The 24,218-nt window shown below is 40.2% G+C and overlaps 1 protein-coding gene across 4 annotated transcripts in view; it reads right to left on the bottom strand.

Annotated features, from left to right (window-relative positions):
• Positions 1-24,218, bottom strand: part of LOC128693649 (glutamate receptor ionotropic, kainate 2) — a gene marked incomplete at its 5' end in the record, with an annotated part of 54,241 nt that overhangs the window by 9,221 nt on the left and 20,802 nt on the right. For all 4 annotated transcript variants that reach the window (XM_070091197.1, XM_070091196.1, XM_070091194.1 and 1 more), the window contains 2 exon segments: positions 2,921-3,115; positions 10,662-10,817. In XM_070091197.1, the coding sequence (XP_069947298.1) occupies positions 2,930-3,115; positions 10,662-10,817 (342 nt within the window).

The raw sequence follows: 24,218 nt of genomic DNA, 5'->3' as shown, positions 1-24,218 counted from the left end.
CTCACCTGCGTACTCGTGCAACACTGACGCTTCTCACCTGCGTACTCGTGCAACACTGACGCTTCTCACCTGCGTACTTGTGCAACACTGACGCTTCTCACCTGCGTACTTGTGCAACACTGACGCTTCTCACCTGCGTACTCGTGCAACACTGACGCTTCTCACCTGCGTACTTGTGCAACAATGACGCTTCTCACCTGCGTACTTGTGCAACACTGACGCTTCTCACCTGCGTACTCGTGCAACACTGACGCTTCTCACCTGCGTACTTGTGCAACAATGACGCTTCTCACCTGCGTACTTGTGCAACAATGACGCTTCTCACCTGCGTACTTGTGCAACAATGACGCTTCTCACCTGCGTACTTGTGCAACACTGACGCTTCTCACCTGCGTACTTGTGCAACACTGACGCTTCTCACCTGCGTACTCGTGCAACACTGACGCTTCTCACCTGCGTACTTGTGCAACACTGACGCTTCTCACCTGCGTACTTGTGCAACACTGACGCTTCTCACCTGCGTACTCGTGCAACACTGACGCTTCTCACCTGCGTACTTGTGCAACAATGACGCTTCTCACCTGCGTACTTGTGCAACACTGACGCGTCTCACCTGCGTACTCGTGCAACACTGACGCTTCTCACCTGCGTACTAGTGCAACACTGACGCTTCTCACCTGCGTACTTGTGCAACAATGACGCTTCTCACCTGCGTACTTGTGCAACACTGACGCTTCTCACCTGCGTACTCGTGCAACACTGACGCTTCTCACCTGCGTACTTGTGCAACAATGACGCTTCTCACCTGCGTACTTGTGCAACACTGACGCTTCTCACCTGCGTACTTGTGCAATACTGACGCTTCTCACCTGCGTACTTGTGCAACACTGACGCTTCTCACCTGCGTACTCGTGCAACACTGACGCTTCTCACCTGCGTACTTGTGCAACAATGACGCTTCTCACCTGCGTACTTGTGCAACACTGACGCTTCTCACCTGCGTACTCGTGCAACACTGACGCTTCTCACCTGCGTACTCGTGCAACACTGACGCTTCTCACCTGCGTACTTGTGCAACACACACTTCTCACCTGCGTACTCGTGCAACACTGACACTTCTCACCTGCGTACTTATGCAACACTGACGCTTCTCACCTGCGTACTTGTGCAACACTGACACTTCTCACCTGCGTACTTGTGCAACACTGACGCCTCTCACCTGCGTACTTGTGCAACACTGACACTTCTCACCTGCGTACTTGTGCAACACTGACACTTCTCACCTGCGTACTCGTGCAACACTGACACTTCTCACCTGCGTACTCGTGCAACACTGACGCTTCTCACCTGCGTACTTGTGCAACACTGACACTTCTCACCTGCGTACTTGTGCAACACTGACGCTTCTCACCTGCGTACTTGTGCAACAAGGCAACAACGCTGTCAAGTGACTGGGGTTGCACGAGGTCGTGTCATCATCATGGCTACAGTCAATAAACATTTGCAAAGCCTACCAGTAAATATCCTGTGAATAATTATTCGTGGAAAGCTTAAGAACATCAGTAAACTCATGATATACTCTTAATCAACTCATATTTTTGTGAATACTCATAATTATCTTGTATAATAATAATAATTATTATTAATAATAATTATTATTTTTAATCTTGACGAAACGATAAATTTTTAGGAGATATACAGCGCCTGAGGAACGGGGGGTTAATCAGGTTTGATCCTGAAAGGAAAAGGTAACTCCAAATCCTCACACCAAAAGCCCTTTCATCAGATCAGCACCTGGAGCACCCTCGATTTTCCCCGTATCCTCTAATATTTTATTGTAAAATAGCCATAGCAAATAGCCAAAAATAGAAAAAGCTGAGTAATAATTGTGTAAGTGAATGGTCAATGAAAGGGAGCTGTGGTGGTAGCGAGTAAGAGGTTAGTAAAGACACATCACGTGGCTTGAAAAACAGGATTATTAGCCTGTGAGAAGGTAGGATAGAGGAGGAGGAGTAAGCAGAAGGTGCAGTACTTTTTTTTTTATAGAATGTGACTTTTAATGGTCATGTTGGGCGTGGGTGAGCCTTCAGGGTCTTGTTTTCCTTTCAAAATTACGAGGACGATGATGAAAGTTTGTAGAGGAATCAGGATCTACAGAGCATCATTTACATAAGCTAGGATGGCGTCTGTCGTTTCCTGTCCTAAAGGTAAAATAAACGGCGATGTGGGAAAGACAAGAAATGTTACTCTGGTGTAGATCAGGTGGATTATTGTGGGGTGTAGGAAAACACTTTCTACAACACACTGACAAAAGAGAGCAATAGAGGCACCAGGACATTCATTTGTAAGTGGGGAGGAATGATTTTGTCTCGTCGGCAATACCTACCATTCTATTTATAAGAAGAATCATGCGAAGTTTACTGAGGGAGATAAACATCTTCCCGTCACTAGGTGATGCCACGAGAATAATTTGGTTCATATATTTCTAATTTTTTTACAAAGTACATGATCTGTAATAGCTTTCAAGATGTTTTAAGTCTCACCAACGCTGATGCTGATGAGGTCTCTTGATCCAAAGAATTGTGGCTAACCCTCTTCCTTGACTCGAACCTGATTACCCCTCTTTTTCCCTAGATGCTGTATAACCCCATTCCCCTACGAATTTAGAGCATACCATGATAATATCAAGTAACCTCGTCGTCACAGTGATGAGTTATAATTTCCAACGGTAAATACACCAGGTAAGCGACAAAGGTGATCTACCAGTAGCTGTCATGAGACTGGATCTTTGACTGAGATGGTAATTCGACCTACCAATAGCTGTCATGAGACTGGATCCTTGAATGAGAGGGGGAAATGTGACTCATGCCTAACTGTCATGCGGTTGGATCCTTGAATGACAGGGAAAAAGGTGACCTACCGGTAGCTGTCATGGGACTGGATCCTTGGATGAGAAGGAATACTGGGAAGCTGTGAAGGTGGAGCCGCAGGTGTTGATGGAGAGGTATGATGGTCCGTTCTCGTGCTCAGGTGGCTTCTTCCTCACCGGCTTGGAAGACGAGTCACACGAGAGAGCGAACTTGAGTTCCTTACTCATTTCTGTCCAAACGGAAGCCTGGGGATAGTAAATTGGTAAGTGCTTGTGGGTTGTCTGTTGTGTTTGAGCATCCAGAGGGAGCACTACGGGGCTTGTAGAGAGGGAGCTTTTTTTGTAGTCTATTGTTTTTTGAGTGATTTCGGTCAAATTGTGCTTCAGTCAGACTGACGTTAAAGTCTGGGAATTTTTTATATTTATATAGGTGTGGTTACAAGTTTTCTAGGTGCCACAAGGGGGGGATGCCTGGCACTTACACACAACAGACTGGACATCACTTGGGTGTTTTTCGTCTTACAAAGAGACAACATGGACACAACTCTCTCATTTTGGCCAGCGATATGTTGAGGCATTATGGATGATTTACCTGAAATATCGCGATATTCCTCCAGATCATAAATATAGACAAATATACTTGTATTAGTGTCAGAAACACTGATTGATGCTGAATGAGAAACACCTTGGAGATAAATGTGAAATCCAGGTAAGAGAGATGTGTATATCTCAATTTGGGCCGAAATAAACAGATTTCTCTTGCCTAAACAAATGGAATTTCTCTTGCACAAACATATATAATAACTTTGGTTGATAGTGTGAGTTATACTAATGGAAGAGTCTCATGTACAAAATGTAAAGGATACTTAAGATACATTGAAAATAAGAGATGTCGTATGCAAGATGAATAAGACTGCTGCCATGGTATATTACGTTGGTGTGTCATATAATTTTTAACAGAGGTTCTAAGATATGATACATACTATAGATGTGTTACACAGTGGAAAATGACCCAAAGGCACGAATGAAATTATTCCTTTTCTTGAAGCTTACTATAGCTACTACTACTGTTATTACAAATATTACTACTGTTACTTTATAATATTTACTGTTGTCACTGTTATTATAGTATTATTATTATTATGCTCACGAGGAAGTGTTGCATTATCTAAGGTATACAGCGTCTGGGGAATGGAAATAATTCAGGATTTACTCGAGGAAGGGGAGAGTAGCTCCAGTTCTATGAACTAAAAGCCCTTCACCATCATCAACGTACCTCCCTTTACAGTAATGTGTGTGTCATAACTCTCTCATGTCCCTGGCGGAATCTCTCTCTCCTTTTCTACACTTGTTACTAAATGACGCATATGGTGTTAGATATTATTTTTAAACGCTTTCCTAGTAAATATTGCTTCACATGCAAGCTTCAACAACTTACTTTTGTTCTCGTGCGCTTTTTAATCGTTGTATAACTGCTTCTTCCTCTGGACACTGTCAGATCTCGTCCCTTATCCTGGTACAATCATCACAGGCATTAAATAAAACAAAAATATTTTCCTGACGGTGTTCTTTGCATACTGAAGAAGATTACCGCTGTATTTTGAATATCATTTTCATCGTTTGTCTTCTTCTCAATTTACAGATAACATCTCTGTATATACCTGGCAATTAGGAGTATATATTTTTTTCCTTTAAGGCATGGTAGGTTAAATTAACTGCTAAAGCGCATATATATATATATATATATATATATAACCATGAATAAACCAATTTAAAAAAGGGCCGTGACATATATAACAGTGCTATATCTGGCAGGCCCAGGCAACGTTAAAATCTGCTGGAATATCACGCATGGTGTGAGGGTTGTTACGTTGATCACTGCTGGAATATCACGCATGGTGTGAGGGTTGTTACGTTGATCACTGCTGGAATATCACACATGGTGTGAAGTTTGTTACGTTGATCACTGCTGGAATATCACACATAGTGTGAGGTTTGTTACGTTGATCACTGCTGGAATATCACACATGGTGTGAGGTTTGCTACGTTGATCACTGCTGGAATATCACACATGGTGTGAAGTTTGCTACGTTGATCACTGCTGGAATATCACACAGTGTGAGGTTTGTTACGTTGATCACTGCTGGAATATCACACATGGTGTGAGGTTTGTTACGTTGATCACTGCTGGAATATCACACATGGTGTGAAGTTTGTTACGTTGATCACTGCTGGAATATCACACAGTGTGAGGTTTGTTACGTTGATCACTGCTGGAATATCACACATGGTGTGAGGTTTGCTACGTTGATCACTGCTGGAATATCACACATGGTGTGAAGTTTGTTACGTTGATCACTGCTGGAATATCACACATGGTGTGAGGTTTGCTACGTTGATCACTGCTGGCATATCACACAGTGTGAGGTTTGTTACGTTGATCACTGCTGGAATATCACACATGGTGTGAGGTTTGTTACGTTGATCACTGCTGGAATATCACACATGGTGTGAAGTTTGTTACGTTGATCACTGCTGGAATATCACACAGTGTGAGGTTTGTTACGTTGATCACTGCTGGAATATCACACATGGTGTGAGGTTTGCTACGTTGATCACTGCTGGAATATCACACATGGTGTGAAGTTTGTTACGTTGATCACTGCTGGAATATCACACATGGTGTGAAGTTTGTTACGTTGATCACTGCTGGAATATCACACATGGTGTGAAGTTTGTTACGTTGATCACTGCTGGAATATCACACATGGTGTAAAGTTTGTTACGTTGATCACTGCTGGAATATAACACATGGTGTGAAGTTTGTTACGTTGATCACTGCTGGAATATCACACATGGTGTGAGGTTTGTTACGTTGATCACTGCTGGAATATCACACATGGTGTGAGGTTTGTTACGTTGATCACTGCTGGAATATCACACATGGTGTGAAGTTTGTTACGTTGATCACTGCTGGAATATCACACAGTGTGAGGTTTGTTACGTTGATCACTGCTGGAATATCACACATGGTGTGAGGTTTGCTGCGTTGATCACTGCTGGAATATCACACATGGTGTGAGGTTTGTTACGTTGATCACTGCTGGAATATCACACATGGTGTGAGGTTTGCTGCGTTGATCACTGCTGGAATATCACACATGGTGTGAAGTTTGTTACGTTGATCACTGCTGGAATATCACACATGGTGTGAGGTTTGCTACGTTGATCACTGCTGGAATATCACACATGGTGTGAGGTTTGCTGCGTTGATCACTGCTGGAATATCACACATGGTGTGAGGTTTGCTACGTTGATCACTGCTGGAATATCACACATGGTGTGAGGTTTGCTGCGTTGATCACTGCTGGAATATCACACATGGTGTGAGGTTTGCTACGTTGATCACTGCTGGAATATCACACATGGTGTGAAGTTTACGTTGATCACTGCTGGAATATCACACATGGTGTGAGGTTTGCTACGTTGATCACTGCTGGAATATCACACATGGTGTGAGGTTTGCTACGTTGATCACTGCTGGAATATCACGCATGGTGTGAGGTTTGCTACGTTGATCACTGCTGGAATATCACACATGGTGTGAGGTTTGCTGCGTTGATCACTGATGGAATATCACGCATGGTGTGAGGTTTGTTACGTTGATCACTGCTGGAATATCACACAGTGTGAGGTTTGCTGCGTTGATCACTGCTGGAATATCACGCATGGTGTGAGGTTTGTTACGTTGATCACTGCTGAGCTTGTGACTGTTTACGTATTGGTTCACCCGATTCTGCGTTGTCTGTGCTCTATGTGTAACTTTCTCTATCGGAAACAAACACACACACACACACACACACACACACACACACACACACACACACACACACGCAAACACACACGCACCCACACACGTAGGGATTGTCCTACGAAGAAAGGTTGAGGGAAATCGGCCTGACGACACTGGAGGACAGGAGGGTCAGGGGAGACATGATAACGACATATAAAATACTGCGCGGAATAGACAAGGTGGACAAAGACGGGATGTTCCAGAGAAGGGACACAGACACAAGAGGTCACAATTGGAAGTTGAAGACTCAGATGAATCAAAGGGATGTTAGGAAGTATTTCTTCAGTCATAGAGTAGTCAGGCCGTGGAATAGCCTAGAAAGTGACGTAGTGGAGGCGGGAACCATACATAGTTTTAAGGCGATGTATGATAGAGCTCATGGGGCAGGGAGAGAGAGGACCTAGTAGCAATCAGCGAAGAGGCGGGGCCAGGAGCTGTGACTCGACCCCTGCAACCACAAATAGGTGAGTACAAATAGGTGAGTACACACACACACACACACACACACACACACACACACACACACTACTAGAGTTCTATGACAGGGTGAAAGCAGTAAGACAAGAGTGAGAGTGGTGGGTTGACTGCATATTCATGGACTGTTAGAAGGCGTTTGACACAGTTCCACGCAAGAGATTAGTGAAAAAGTTGGAGGACCAAACAGGAATAACAGGGAAGGCACTGCAAATGGATTAGGGAATACTTGTCAGGAAGACAACAGCGAGTCATTGTATGTGGCGAGGTGTCAGAGTGGGCGCCTGTGACGAGCGGGTTTCCACAGGGGTCAGTCCTAGGACAGGTGCTGTTTCTGGTATTTATGAACATGACGGAAAGAATAGGTTCAGAAGAGTCCCTGTTTGCAGATGATGTGAAGCTGATGAGAAGAATTCAATCGGACGAGGACCAGGCAGAACTACAAAGGATCTCGACAGGCTGCAGGCCTGGTCCAGTAACTGGCTCTTGGAGTTCAACCCTACCAAGTGCAAAGTCATGAAAATTGGGGAAGGGCAAGGAAGACCGCACACGGAGTATAGTCTAGGGGGCCAAAGACTACAAGCCTCACTCAAGGAAAAAGTTCTTGGGGTGAGTATAACACCAGGCACATCTCCTGAGGCTCACATCAACCAAACAGCATATGGGCGCCTAGCAAACCAAAGAATAGCATTCCGGCATCTTAATAAGGAGTCGCTCAGGACCCTGTACACCGTGTACGTTAGGCCTAAATTGGATTATGCAGCACCAGTTTGGAACCCACACCTAGCCAAGCACGTAAAGAAAATAGAGAAAGTACAAAGGTTTGCAACAAGACTAGTCCCGGTACTAAAGGGCATGTCGTACGAGGAGAGGTTAAGGGAAATCGACCTGACGACACTGGACAGCAGGATAGGGGGGGATAGGATAACGACATATACAACACTGAGAGGAATCGACAAGGTGGATAGAGACAGGATGTTCCAGAGATGGGACACAGCAACAAGGGGTCACAGTTAGAAGCTGAAGACTCAGATGAATCACAAGGATATTAGGAAATATTTCTTCAGTCACAGAGTTGTCACGAAGTGGAATAGTCTGGGAAGTGATGTAGTGGAGGCAGGATCCCTAAATAGCTTTAAGAAGAGGTATGATAAAGTTCATGGTGCAGGAAGAGTGACCTAGTAGTAACCAGTGAAGAGGCGGTGCCAGGAGCTGCGACTCGACCCTTGCTACTTCAACTAGCTGAGTACAACTAGGGAGTACACACACACACACACACACACACACACACACACACACACAAAAAAAAAAAAAAAAAATCGTGGAGCAGAGAAAGAGTGGACCTAGTAGCGATCAGCGAAGAGGTGGGGCCAGGAGCTGTGACTCAACCCCAACAACCACAAACACACACGGTAAACCTGTCAAAATTTGACCAAACTAAAACTTCAAATTATCTTACCTTTTATTTGCTTGTGCTTTTTTAATATACAGTACAGTTTATGAAACACTTGAATGATTTTTCAAGGTAAATTTTGTAAAATACATTGTAAGGTAGACTCAACAAAACTTCTCAAGTCATTTCTTAACCAAATCGTTTTACTTCGAGTCTTCACAGGTCAGGAAGGTCTTCCTCAGTACGCCCAGTGAGTTTCCTTACCTTTGTCAGTGGAACATAATGTAGAGGCCAGAGATATTTAAGGGTGAACTATATAGCATTTTGATGTAAAACATCTTTAATTATTCTTATAATCAAAGAAAGCGCTAAACCGACGAGGGTCATGCAGCGCTGAAAACACCTTGAATGGTTTTGTCAAATAACGTTTGTAAAACGCCTTGACTGCTCTGGTTTTCTGTTTCATCAAGGTTACGTCTCCTGCTGATACTCATCTATCTTAATTTACTGATTTTTTCTATCTATGAATAAGTTTAATTTTTTTTATATCCTGCACAATTGTATTTATAATTATAATTCTGCTTTCTCTTCTTTTTAATAAAAAAATCTTTGTAATGTTGTCAGGCTTTATGCTGGTGGCACCACTTTGAGCACTATTTTTGTCATAAATCTCCTGCGACGCCATAATAATCTTGGATTATTTATAAATTTTTCTTACGTGTAACTTGAATTTCATATCTGTATCGGAAAGATAGATTGATTTACCCGATGAAGAATTAACTTTCTTGGTTATCTGAGCTCTTCGAAAGTCTTATCCTAGTGTGGACATAAAAGTGTCTTCAAAACTCATTTCTTTCAAAAATACTGACGTACTTTATAAGAAAAGAATTTCCAAAGCCGTTCTACTTCACCTGAAATCATGACCCTTTGGCTTCCTGGCTCACTGTTACATCACTTTGTCTTTTGTGCCGCTTCTTCGTGAGTCCTTCGCTCTGACACCACGAAGAAGAAATTGCCTTTGGGATACATGTAATCACTACCAGGAAGTGATACTTTGTTTCTTAAATAGGGTGGTAAACCTAGCTGGGGTATGCCGTTGGATCCTTAATCAATGACGGGTCATCATATCTTACTAAAACATGTGTCCAGAAGTCACTGATATTTCCTGACGAATAAACCACCACAAACACCACGAAACACCTGCAAAATAAGGTATTCCAAAAGATGCGATTTTTTTCCGTAGCTAATTTAAGGTTTTGTTTCATTGGCATTATATCGAATAAACTATCAATAATTCTCGTTCCTGAGACTATGAGTCTTTAGGCTTAGAAGCTCCCATGGAGATGTAATTTGAAAAAAAAAAAGTAATATTTTTAGGTCTAAACCTGCACTTCATTCCAGGGAAGTACCTTGATGTCAGTGAAGGGCTTACTCTCCCCTTCTTTGGAACGAATCTTACTGCCTCCCATTTTCCATACACTATGACCCCTACGGGAACAGAACTCCCATAAATGCATCAATAATTGCCCTAAACAACTGAGCGAGCAATTATGCCTTTTCATTCATTTTTGCTGCAGAAAAATAGTCATTCATGGTGTGAGAAGTAACTAGTCTGCCGATCCAGTTGCATCCCGCCTCCCTTACACCGTCTTACAGCACCCTAGTTGTTAATAAGGGAGACTTGAATCGTCCCACCTTTGAGATCTGACTCCCAGTTCTGGACTATCGACTGGCCCAGCGTCTTGACTCTTGCTTCCTAGCTCTGGGTTATCGACCTGTCCCATCTCTGAATCATCGACCATTCCCTCGAGAGCTTTGTTCCCAGTTAATCTCTGGATGCACACGTCATGACAGCATAGTTTTAACCAGTGTATGATCGATATAACTCGTCTGCTAGTGTTTTACTAGTGTTATCAAAAGTTATTTAAAAAACTTAGCTTAAGATAATTCATATAAATCATGCAAATTTCAGTTCAAACTGCCGGTAAGAAGACACATAAGTGGAAAAAATCATTTTTTTATCCCAGCTGTGAGGCCAAAAATCTTTACCAGAACTGAAGAAGAACACTCACGTGTTCTTCAGTAGCCAACTTTCTTGACTTCCAGACAAACTCGCAGACAGCGACGACGGAAGCGAGACCCATACCGGCGAGGAGCACCACGAAGACGCCACCGACGTTGTTGAGGCCCAGTTCGTTGGCTTTGGAAGAGCTCTTAGACTCGTCGTCCTGGCAAAGTTGGTGAGAACACTTCGTCAGGGAAAGTTTGTTAGCTGAACCAGACCACGTCAACCAGAGTTACCTTTTTTTAACAATGCAAATAAAACTAGAGGGAAGTCATTTATTACTGATAAACAGAATCAAACTAATTAAATAACTGAATTACTTGTATCAGCTTAATCTAATTTTAAAAGTTAATATTTTGATTTGTACAATATAATAAATGGTTAAAAAGTTTAAAAAAGTTTTAAAAATGACTATGTTATGGCAGCCTTGCAAAGGTATATTTTAAAAGTTTTTAAAAACTTTGTGGGTAATGAGGTGAGGGTGAGTTTATGAAGGTCAGCAAGACAGGTGAGTGAAGCGTCTGCTACAATATAAGGAAGGACTAGCGTGCAGATGATGCTATAATATAGTTTAGCAGGTACAGAAGGCGGGGTCTCTTCTAACACAATGGGCAAAATAGTATTCCAGCAGCCGGAGCAGTGAACCTGGTCGTGTTGGTAATCCAATATTGTTTTGCAGATTTATTATCTAGGGATCCTTGATACAGAACACAATGACAGGGTGCATTTTGTGAATTCTCGGAAATCTCAGATCATCACGCAAATGTTTTGGCCATAATTTTGCTTCTAGTGAGAATTTTTAAAGGTTCAAACGTTTGAACTCATCTGTTTTCATCCAGAAAACTCGTTTTCTGTTTACTGTTAATTCACCAGGAATATTTCCAATAGTCTATTAGGATGTACTGATAAGACGAATACTTGAATATTGAAGGATCTCTTATTTACAAATTCAATACCCCAAGAGAAACAGATTGAATGGGAGGCATTCTGGTTTGATCCAAGGAAGGGGAGGGCATGTACAATTTATTGGATCATGAGCCCCTTAAGAAACTTCTCTTGAGGGGAAAGCAGATAGAGAGTTTGAAACAGAATCCTACATTAATGTTCAATTGCAAAAGAAATACAATACTTTAGAATATTACTATATAATTTTATTTTCAAGAAACATTTCAGAACACGCGCCATGGCTACATGTTATTCTGTATCTGTACATTATTATTATAATCAAGGGGGAAGCGCTAAACCCGTAGGATTATACAGCGCCCAGGGGGGGGGGATGTGGAAGGCATTCAGGCTTAATTCGGGGAACTGGAGCACAGATTCAATTCCCTAAATCAAGAGCCCCCTCACCAACATCAAGGAACCTTCCATGAGGGAGGTATCTGTACAGAATTCATTAAATGTTTGGCACAACGAGTTCAGACTTTTATCTAGTTGAATGTGAAGATAAGTGACTGACCACATTGACTTACCGAGTTTTATCATCCTAAAGTGCTGATAAAATCATCCTTATGACTTTGCATTGGCCAGAAATGAAATCCGTGCGTGAAAAATAAATTTCCACTTTTGAATTATCTAAATACACATTATTATTTTTTTTTTTTTGGGGGGGGGGCAAAAACGACATAACCCATTTTTGTGGCGGTCATTATGGATTTCTGAAAATTCTTCAAAGTGCATTAAACATTTTGCAAAAAATATTTCTATTATACACTATTCCAGGTTGTTAAAAAACTGATAAAGTCGCTGCCGTATTATGATGGGAGAACAACAGATGGTAATGGCTGGTAAATTACATGTGCAACACTTGGGTATCTTTACTGAGGAAACGTTTCGCCACACAGTGGCTTCATCAGTCCAATACAAAGGAGAACGGTGAAGATCAGAAGGAGTTTGAAGTTACCTGTCCCTCAGCCTGGAGTCGATGTAATCAGTCCATCAGTTATGATTAAAGGACTGATTGCATCAAACTCCTTCTTATCACCACCACTCTTCTTTGTATAGACTGATGAAGCCACTGTTTGGCGAAACGTTTCTTCAGTAAAGATACCCAAGTGTTACACATGTGTCTAATTTATCAACTTGTCGGTTCTCTGAACCATTTATCTACATGACAGACTGTAGGGAATTTTAACATTAAGGTCTCGTTACGTAAACATTAACCACATCAACATTCCCACATCAACATTCCCACATCAACATGCCCACATCAACATGCCCACATCAACATGCCCACATCAACATGCCCACATCAACATGCCCACTATTTTAGCATGCACGGAAAATTGACTTATATTGTTATTTAAAATACATTTTATCACAACCTTAAATATTAAAACAAAAGGGGAAACAACTCCACTGAGTATTAATCTGTTTCTACAATTTCAGTGGTTGGAAAGACAACTTCATCATCAGATATTGTTGTAATACACGTAGTGTTTTTCTCTTAGTATTCCCCCGTAAATTCCCAGGCCCTTCTACCTTCTCAGTGCTTCACAGACGCTTCCAGCATCTCCCTTCACTGTGGTTCTATCGTATCTAGTCTTCAAGCTGCGTGTGGTACGTGAACTGAGAAAATTGTACTAAACAGTTACCAGCAAAATATAATGCACGATAACAAGAGAAAATCATATTAAAAAAAGGGGAAAATAATAATATTAGTATGCACAAATAAGCCGCACACAGGAGAGAATTATGAGGACGTTTCTGCCCGACCGAAACGTCGTTTAAGTTTCTCCTTTGTGAAGGCTAATTTTGTATTGTCCCAGTCACGGTATTGTGCCTTTTACTTCGTAATTTTATTCAGGGAGAAGAGCTAAACCCGTATGGGTCATACAGCTCATAGGGTGTGGGAAGCAATCAGGTTCAACCCACGAAAGGGGAAGACTAGTCCGCTTCCCTGGATGAAGAGCCTCTCACCGGTACTAAGGCAAAATTCTTGGAGAGGAAGGGAATGAGAAGGATTAACTCCTGAGAGTACATCAAACTCTGGGGTTATAATCGGCCATAAAACACTATCAGTTTCTTAAGTTTGTTTTCTCAGGATAATCCAAGAATGCTAAGCAGTGTCACTTATAACCCAGAAGGATCATTAACCCAGGATAAGCCAATAATTAGCAGTGTCACTTATTTTCGCAAGTGTTCTTTAGTCGTATTTTGGGTTGCCACCCAAAACATTCCTTTATCTGATAGGTACCTATATACCGCTAGGTAAACTGAAGCAGCAGATGTTAGGAAACTTGCCAATATGCGTCGGCCACCCAAGGATTGAACCCGAGTTTGCTTGCGCTACGAAGACCAACAATCAACTCTGCACGAAATTATCATAAATCACCTAACTTTTAAACAATGTTGAAGCGGGTCAGCAAAAACACGTAATAACGCGTGTGATAGGCGGAGTATACGAGAATATTTTATTAGAGATAATGCAAAATGTTTTATTTAACACAGCGGCCTTTTTCCAGTGATATAAAGTGACCCCTACCAAACAAAAGGAAACACATTCACTGTTCACCAGTCAATCACTGTCTTGCCAGAAGCAAGACGGTGATTGACTTCACAGTTCTGATGACTCTCCAAACCGTAACATAACCCCCCCCCCCCCCCCCCCCGACACCTCTTTCAGGGTGCAGTTACGGTGCTTCCCACCTCCCTTCACAAATGTTACATAAGAACATTAGAAAGAAGGAACATTGCTACCTTGCTAACACTCTAACAGCACAACAAATCATAAAAGCCACTTCCATCACTCACACCTAATACGCTCTCACAATCCTGTTAGATGTTCAAAAAATTTGTGTATCTGTAAAATACAAAAAAAAAAAAAAGAAATGATCCTGTGAACGAGTTATAGGAGCTGGACCAGTCAACATCGACATTTAGAATGTATGCAAAACAACCACAGGGGGAGTTGAATGACAGCTCTAGGTCTTTGGTGTTTTAATCAACACATCCTCAGGAGCTTGCAGTGTTTCAGAAACGAGTAAGATGTTTAAGCAGATTAGTTCAGGTGAACGTTGTAGCTAGACATTAGACAGTATGTGGAATATCAAATCTTTCAAGAGTGACGATGTTGAAGGCTTGTTGACTCATAGAACCGGAGCTTCTCTTCCTCTGGAAACAAAACTGATTCCTTCTCATTCCCAGTGTGCTTTATGACCAATACGGGTTTAGAGCCTCCCCATAAATACAATAATAAAAATATTAACAATAATAGTAATAGATTAGTAATGATAAAAATAATAAAAAGTGTATGCAATAATAATAATAATAATAATAATAATAATAATAATAATAATAATCATAATAATAATAATAATAATAATAATCATAATAATAATAATCATAATAATAATAATAATAATAATAATAATAATAATAATCATAATAATCATAATAATAATAATAATAATAATAATAATAATAATAATAATAATAATGCTGGATATCAAAAGGAAAATTAATGCGCCTGGAGATCGAACTGGAGTCTTAGGCTTAATATATTCATGAGGAAGCACAAAACCCGTAAGGGTTAAACAGAGCCAGGAAAATGGCGCGTGATCTAGTTCGATCCGAGGAAGGGGAGCAAGTTGCTACACTTCACTGAGTGAGCTTGAACTGAAGTTGTTTAAAAAAAATATGCTGCCAGTATACGTCCATAAGATAAGATTGCAACTTTATGCTGATGTATTGGGAAGCGCTAAACCAGTAGGGGCTCCCTCCCTTTATAATATCTCCCGGGGGAAATGGGAGATAATCAAGGAGTGATCCAAGGGAAAGGCAGCTCCAGTTCCTGGGATCAAGAGTCCATGAGGAGCATCGAGGCGCCCCAGGCAAGGCCTGGCATCCACATGCTGAAGACAATGGGAATACAAGTGGTTAATGAGCTCTGATGCTGCAAGAGAAACACTCTTGCAACGTTTCTATGTACCGGGTCGAAAGGTAGCAAATGAGGAAGACTTGCTCAGCAGCACTTCTCTCCCTTCAGTACTTGGTATAAGCCTTGGTGATTCTTACCGACAAGTGGTTTAGAGAAACGTGAGCATAAGCTTGGTGTTATGAGACAACGTTTCGGTCCTGGGACCTTGAACAAGGTCCAAGGACCGAAAAGTTGTCGAATAAATCCTGTTTCTTCGAGTGTCTTTTTAAACTTGTACCTAAGACAACACCTGCCATCTAAGATAATACAAGGCAGGTGCTAAGACAACACCTGTCATCTAACATAATACAAGGCTGGTGCTAAGACAACACCTGTCATCTAACATAATACAAGGCTGGTGCTAAGACAACACCTGTCGTCTAACATAATACAAGGCTGGTGCTAAGACAACACCTGTCATATAACATAATACAAGATTCGTGCTAGGACAACACCTGCCATCTAACATAATACACGGCTGGTGCTAAGACAACACCTGTCATCTAACATAATACAAGGCTGGTACTAGGACAACACCTTTCATCTAACATAATACACGGCTGGTGCTAAGACAACACCTGTCATCTAACATAATACAAGGCTGGTACTAGGACAACACCTTTCATCTAACATAATACAAGGCTGGCGCTAAGACAACACCTGTCATCTAACATAATACAAGACTGGTGTTAAGACAACACCTGTCATCTAACATAATACAAGGATGGTGTTAAGACAACACCTGTCATCTAACATAATACAAGGATGGTGCTAAGACAACACCTGTCATCTAACATAATACAAGGACGGTGCTAAGACAACACCTGTCATCTAAGATAATACAAGGATGGTGCTAAGACAACACCTGTCATCTAAGATAATACAAGGATGGTGCTAAGACAACACCTGTCATCTAAGATAATACAAGGATGGTGCTAAGACAACACCTGTCATCTAACATAATACAAGGATGGTGCTAAGACAACACCTGTCATCTAACATAATACAAGGCTGGTGTTAAGACAACACCTGTCATCTAACATAATACAAGGATGGTGTTAAGACAACACCTGTCATCTAACATAATACAAGGATGGTGCTAAGACAACACCTGTCATCTAACATAATACAAGGACGGTGCTAAGACAACACCTGTCATCTAAGATAATACAAGGATGGTGCTAAGACAACACCTGTCATCTAACATAATACAAGGATGGTGCTAAGACAACACCTGTCATCTAAGATAATACAAGGATGGTGCTAAGACAACACCTGTCATCTAACATAATACAAGGATGGTGCTAAGACAACACCTGTCATCTAACATAATACAAGGCTGGTGTTAAGACAACACCTGTCATCTAACATAATACAAGGATGGTGCTAAGACAACACCTGTCATCTAACATAATACAAGGCTGGTGTTAAGACAACACCTGTCATCTAACATAATACAAGGCTGGTGCTAAGACAACACCTGTCATCTAAGATAATACAAGGCTGGTGCTAAGACAACACCTGTCATCTAAGATAATACAAGGCTGGTGCTAAGACAACACCTGTCATCTAAGATAATACAAGGCTGGTGCTAAGACAACACCTGTCATCTAACATAATACAAGGCTGGTGCTAAGACAACACCTGTCATCTAACATAATACAAGGATGGTGTTAAGACAACACCTGTCATCTAACATAATACAAGGATGGTGTTAAGACAACACCTGTCATCTAACATAATACAAGGCTGGTGCTAAGACAACACCTGTCATCTAACATAATACAAGGCTGGTGCCAAGACAACACCTGTCATCTAAGATAATACAAGGCTGGTGCTAAGACAACACCTGTCATCTAACATAATACAAGGCTGGTGCTAAGACAACACCTGTCATCTAACATAATACAAGGATGGTGTTAAGACAACACCTGTCATCTAACATAATACAAGGCTGGTGCTAAGACAACACCTGTCATCAAACATAATACAAGGCTGGTGTTAAGACAACACCTGTCATCTAACATAATACAAGGCTGGTGCTAAGACAACACCTGTCATCTAACATAATACAAGGCTGGTGCTAAGACAACACCTGCCATCTAACATAATACAAGGCTGGTGCTAAGACAACACCTGTCATCTAACATAATACAAGGCTGGTGCTAAGACAACACCTGTCATCTAACATAATACAAGGCTGGTGCTAAGACAACACCTGTCATCTAACATAATACAAGGCTGGTGCTAAGACAACACCTGTCATCTAACATAATACAAGGCTGGTGCTAAGACAACACCTGTCATCTAACATAATACAAGGCTGGTGCTAAGACAACACCTGTCATCTAACATAATACAAGGCTGGTGCTAAGACAACACCTGTCATCTAACATAATACAAGGCTGGTGCTAAGACAACACCTGTCATCTAACATAAAACAAGGCTGGTGCTAAGACAACACCTGTCATCTAACATAATACAAGGCTGGTGCTAAGACAACACCTGTCATCTAACATACTACAAGGCTGGTGCTAACCTACCAGGGAAACAATGAGCAACTTGGTTCGTTACTCATGCATTTACCATAGCATTAAATTACAGGTTTATAGCATTAAACACTGTTGACTGGGTGAAAAATTGTCCTAATTTTCAGCTTTGTATGTTGGAGTCTGTGCTGAGAATGTTGAAGTGTTGGCACTGGTGACAGCAGGTGGCACTGGTAGCAGCAGGTGGGAATGGTGTTAGTAGGTGGGAATGGTGGTAGATGGGATTGGTGGCAGCTGATGGAATGGGTTGCATGTATGATTGTCTGCGGCAGCGACAAATGGCAAATGGGATTTGTGGCAGGAGAGGGGACTGGTGTCAGGTGTGACTAGTGGCAGTAGGTGGGATTAGCGGCAGCAGGTGTGACTGGTGGTAGCAGGTGTGACTGGTGGTAGCAGGTGTGATTGGTGGTAGCATGTGTGAGTGGTGGCAGCAGGTGTGAGTGGTGGCAGCAGGTGTGAGTGGTGGCAGCAGGTGTGACTGGTGGCAGCAGGTGTGACTGGTGGCAGCAGGTGTGACTGGTGGCAGCAGGTGTGACTGGTGGCAGCAGGTGTGACTGGTGGCAGCAGGTGTGACTGGTGGCAGCAGGTGTGACTGGTGGTAGCAGGTGTGACTGGTGGCAGCAGGTGTGACTGGTGGCAGCAGGTGTGACTGGTGGTAGCAGGTGTGACTGGTGGTAGCAGGTGTGACTGGTGGTAGCAGGTGTGACTGGTGGTAGCAGGTGTGACTGCTTGCAGCAGGTGTGACTGGTGACAAGTGGGATTGATGGCAGCAGGTGGGACTGGTGGCAGCAGGTGTGACTGGTGACAAGTGGGATTAATGGCAGCAGGTGGGACTGGTAGTAGCAGGTGGGACTGGTGGAATTTTTCTATCGAGTCTGTTAGTTAACTGTTTCTGTGGATTCTGCTGATTACTTTTTCCAGTCGATTCTACTGATTACTTTTTCCAATCGATTCTACTGATTACTTTTTCCAATCGATTTTATTTAGTTTTTCTATCGATTCTATTGATTAGTTTTTGATCAAATCAATTGATTAGATTTTCTATTACTTTTTAGACTTAAAGTAATAAATAACCTTAAGTTTACATCTGACCTTTTAATGTCATCCTGACGATGAAGACTCGTGTTATTTTCCTGTTCAGATCCTGTCAAGTGCCTTTTACTTATTTAATAATCGAGGGGAAACAATCTATAGGGGCTACATACCGCCTGGGAAATGAGAGGAATTAAAGTTCGATCTCAAGAAGGGAAGCGTAAGTGAAATTTCATGGATCAAGAGCCCCTCACTTGCATCAAGGCCTGAGTAGTCAACTGCCTAGCATTCCACAAGTAGTGTGTGCATGTGTGAGCTGATGAGGCTCGTATGATCAGAACACACCATGCTTGAGGCGCTCTGGTGTGCCGGGGCTGGAAAGAAACATGGCTTTTAACCAGGCTGCCCAGCTTTTGAGGCATCTGTGGTAAAGTGGCCTAGAGAGTCATTTGGGAAACCTTGCCAGACTCCCCTGGCGTGAGTTCGAATCCTGCTGACTGCGATTTATATGTTGTGCCGAATAAGTAAAACTGGTCAATTAGCAAGGACTCATTTAAAATTAAGCCCTTTCTAAAATTTTCTCTTATTCATTTAAAGATATTTTTTTTCATTTATATTTATATAAAAATTAATGATTTTGTACCAAAAGAACCTTAGGAAACTTACCTAACTTACCTAAGCGCAATTTAATTTAGCTTAATCTAACTAAATATACTTTATATAAGCTTACAATTATTTAATAAGCAAACAAAATGAAATATTTTTTTTTCGTTAGGCTCAGAATGATTTTTGAAAAATTACTGCATACGCAAATTTCGATTGCCCTATTCAGCAAGAAGTGCCTTGCTATTTAAGCCAAAATAGCAAGTTTTGCCTATTCGGCACATATTATATATATATATATATATATATATATATATATATATATATATATATATATATATATATATATATATATATATATATATATATATATATATATATATATGTCGTGCCGAATATGTAAAACTAGTCAATTAGCAAGAACTCATTTAAAATTAAGTCCTTTCTAAAATTTTCTCTTATACGTTTAAAGATATATTTTTTCCATGAATGTTAATGTAAAAAATTTTAATTTTGCATCAAAAGAATCTTAGAAAACTTACCTAACCTTATTATAACAAGAGCAATTTATTTTAGCCTAAACCAACTAAATATATATTAAACGCGTTTACAATAATTTAGTACTAAACAAACACAATCCAATATATTTTTTTCGTTTGGTTCAGAATGATTTTGGCGAAATTATTGCATACACAAATTTTCACTTGTCCTATATGGCAAGATGAGCGTTGCTATTTAAGCCAAGATCGCAAGTTCTGCCTATTCGGCACGACATATATATATATATATATATATAATATATATATAATATATATATATATATATATATATATAATATATATATAATATATATATATATATATATATATATATATATATATATAATATATATATAATATATATATATATATATATATATATATATATATATATATATATATATATATATATATATATATATATATATGCAAAGCAACCACCGTGAAAGAATAGTGAAATTGCAAGCGCTTTCGTGACTTTTCACATTATCAAGGGACTATAAAAACAATACATCAAAGGAAGGCATATAAAGGGCAAAGACTACATATCACCATCACATCCCACAACAAAGCAACACCTCACACACGCACGCGCGACGACACCCGACTCTGTGAAACACACCTAATACTCTACTTGTTTAATAACGGATCATTAAATTCTTCCCAAATTTTATTAATTATAAATGAATCCAATTTATATAAACCAAAGGAAATATTCATATTATATTCAAAACTGCTTATATGATTTAAACATGGTTAGTTTTGATGTTACTTCCTTGTTTACAAAAGTTCCAGTTAATGGTTTAATAAGTTCATCTGAAGAACTTGTTAATCACGATTTACCATTGCCAGTTCCTATTATTAAATTTATTAAACTTTGCAATGTTGATTCAAAATTTGTGTTTAATGATAAGTTTTATACTCAGAAGTTTGGTATGGCAATGGGAAATCGTCTTTCACCTGTTCTTAGTAACCTATACATGGAATTTTTTTAAACAAAGTTGCTTAACACAAACCTCCTTAACAGAGCTGAATGGTTCAGATATGTTGATATTTTGTGTCTTATGCCCAGTAATGTAGATATACACCATTTCCTTGTTAAATTAAACAGCTTAGCCCATTCTATAAACTTGACTGTTGAGTTCGAAGAAAATAACTCATTGCCTTTTCTAGATATTTTAATTATTAAGGGTAACAATGACTTTAAATTTAAAATTTACAGAAAACCTACAAATAACTGTTCCTATGTACACTATTATTCTTCACATCAAGACAAGGTTAAACTGTCGGTTTTCTCATCAATGTTATTGAGAGCTTTATGCATTTGTAGTCCAGAGTTCACTGATGAAGAAATATCCAAAATTTATGAAATAGCTAATGATCTGAAATACCAAAGAAATGTAATGGATAAATCTTTTAAAATTGCTAGAAATACTTTTTACAATCCACAAAGGGACAACCAGCCTTATTCAACTAAAAATATGTTGGTTATCCCTTACCATGAAAACGTGGTTGATATGCCTTCTCTTCTTAAGACTTTTAATATCAAAGTTGTATTTAAAAATCTTGATAAAGTAAAAAAGCTTTGGTTAAAGAATTCCCCCCCCCCCGAATGCTGACGGATGTGTCTATAAGATTCCTTGTAAAATTTGCGATAAAGTTTATTACGGTGAAACTGGTAAAAGTCTCGAACTAAGATTAAAACAACATAAATATAGCATTAGAACTGGACAAGATTCTAATACTCTAGTTATTCACGTGAGAGATTTTTATCAATTGATTTTGAAAAGGCTGAAAAAGTTGTATCAAGCAAGTCCATGGTCGACAAGAATATAATTGAATCATGTTTCATATAAAGTAGTTTTGAATACAATATGAATATTTCCTTTGGTTTATTTAAATTGGATTCATTTATAATTAATAAAATTTGGGAAGAATTTAATGATATATTAAACAATAAATCCTAATTCTTGGGTAGAGTATTAGGTGTGTTTCACAGAGTCGGGTGTCGTCGCGCGTGTGTGAGGTGTTACTTTGTTGTGGGATGTGATGGTGAGGTGTAGTCTTGACCCTTTATATGCCTTCCTTTGATGTATTGTTTTTATAGTTCCTTGATAATGTGAGAAGTCACGAAAGCGCTTGGAATTTCACTATTCTTTCACAGTGGTTGTTTTGCATATTGCATGCATAAAACTTGACAACATTCTTATAGATGTCCGCTGAAATATGACAGCATTCCTACCCATGTATCCCTGCGCCAAAATAATATTCTTGCACATGTATCCCTGCACCACAATAGTATTCCTGCTTATGTATCCCTGCAACACGATAGCGAACTTACACATATATTCCTGCACCACAGTTGCATTCCTACACATGTATCCCTGCTACACAATTGCATTCCTATTCATATATCCCTGCACCACAGTTGCATTCTTGCACATGTATCCTTCTTCGAGGAATACATATTTCTCAATTCAACCTATCTTGTGCAAGACAGGTATACAATACCGACAGAATCTCTACAACCACGGTGATAAATTAGACACATGTGCAACTCTTGGGTATCTTTATTGAGGAAACGTTTCGCCACACAGTGGCTTCATCAGTCCATACAAAGGAGAATCTTGAAGAACATGAGGAGAATGAGGTAATCAGTCCCTCAACCTTGAGTTGATGTGGTCAGTCCATCAATCTTGAATAGAATACGGCATACGTGCGGAGAAGGAGCTTATATAAACCGTTGGTAGGAGAGGTGCAGCAGTCATAGGCGGTGCCACATTCATCTACAAACCTGTCAGACACTGCAACTTCTTGGGATCTTAATACTTGGGAATTCTTCGCTTGCCTAATTCTTGGGCACGACCTACTTCCACATTGAACAAATGTGACACCACCTATGACTGCTGAACCTCTCCTGCCATACGGTTTATAAGCTCCTTCTCCGCACGTATGCCGTATTCCATTCAAGATTGATGGACTGACCACATCGACTCAAGGTTGAGGGACTGATTACCTCATTCTCCTCCTGTTCTTCAAGATTCTCCTTTGTATGGACTGATGAAGCCACTGTGTGGCGAAACGTTTCCTCAATAAAGATACCCAAGAGTTGCACATGTGTCTAATTTATCAACATGTCGGTTCTCTGAACCATTCATCTACAAACAACCACGGTGTTGTAAACACCACCTCCAGGGCTGAGGGACTGATTACCTCATCTTTTTGTATATAGTTCTTCTGTTTTCTAATTATGTCCAAGAATTTGTATTGATAAAGCCACTGGATGGCGAAACGTCTACAATAAAGATAACCAGATGTTGCACAAAAGTCAACATATCTTATTTTACTCTGGCCATCTCGCTACCAGACGCATCGCTGTTCGCTTTTGTTACTTATTTATTTTACATACATGTAGTAGATTTATGTGACAAAAGCTAGAGGAAACGTTGGAAAATCGACGTAAATATTTTATGTATTGTAATGTGGATTATTGTTTCATCTGTCGTCAGGAGAGATCATACTGTCGTCCTGATGTATCATATTGTTGTGACGGTAGATCATACTGATGTTATTATAGCGATAGATCATCTCGTTGTGGTGATAGATCATGCTGTTGTAGTGATAGATCATGCTGTTGTCATGACAGATCATACTGTTGTCCTGATAGATCATACTGTTGTCCTGATATATCATACTGATGTTCTGATAGATCACACTTGTCCTGATAGATCTTACTGATGTCCTGATAGATCATACTGATTTCCTGATAAATCATGCTGTTGTCCTGATAGATCATACTGTTGTCCTGATAGATCATGTTAGCCTGATAGATCATGCTGTTGTCCCGATAGATTATAATGTTGTCCTGATAGATCATAATGTTGTCCTGATAGATCTTACTGTTGTTCTGACAGATCATAATG

Source organism: Cherax quadricarinatus, chromosome 34 (genome assembly GCF_038502225.1).
Source record: "Cherax quadricarinatus isolate ZL_2023a chromosome 34, ASM3850222v1, whole genome shotgun sequence".
Lineage (NCBI taxonomy): Eukaryota > Metazoa > Arthropoda > Malacostraca > Decapoda > Parastacidae > Cherax > Cherax quadricarinatus.
Note: the sequence above shows the minus strand (reverse complement) of the source record. Positions and strands in the feature narration are given on the sequence as shown.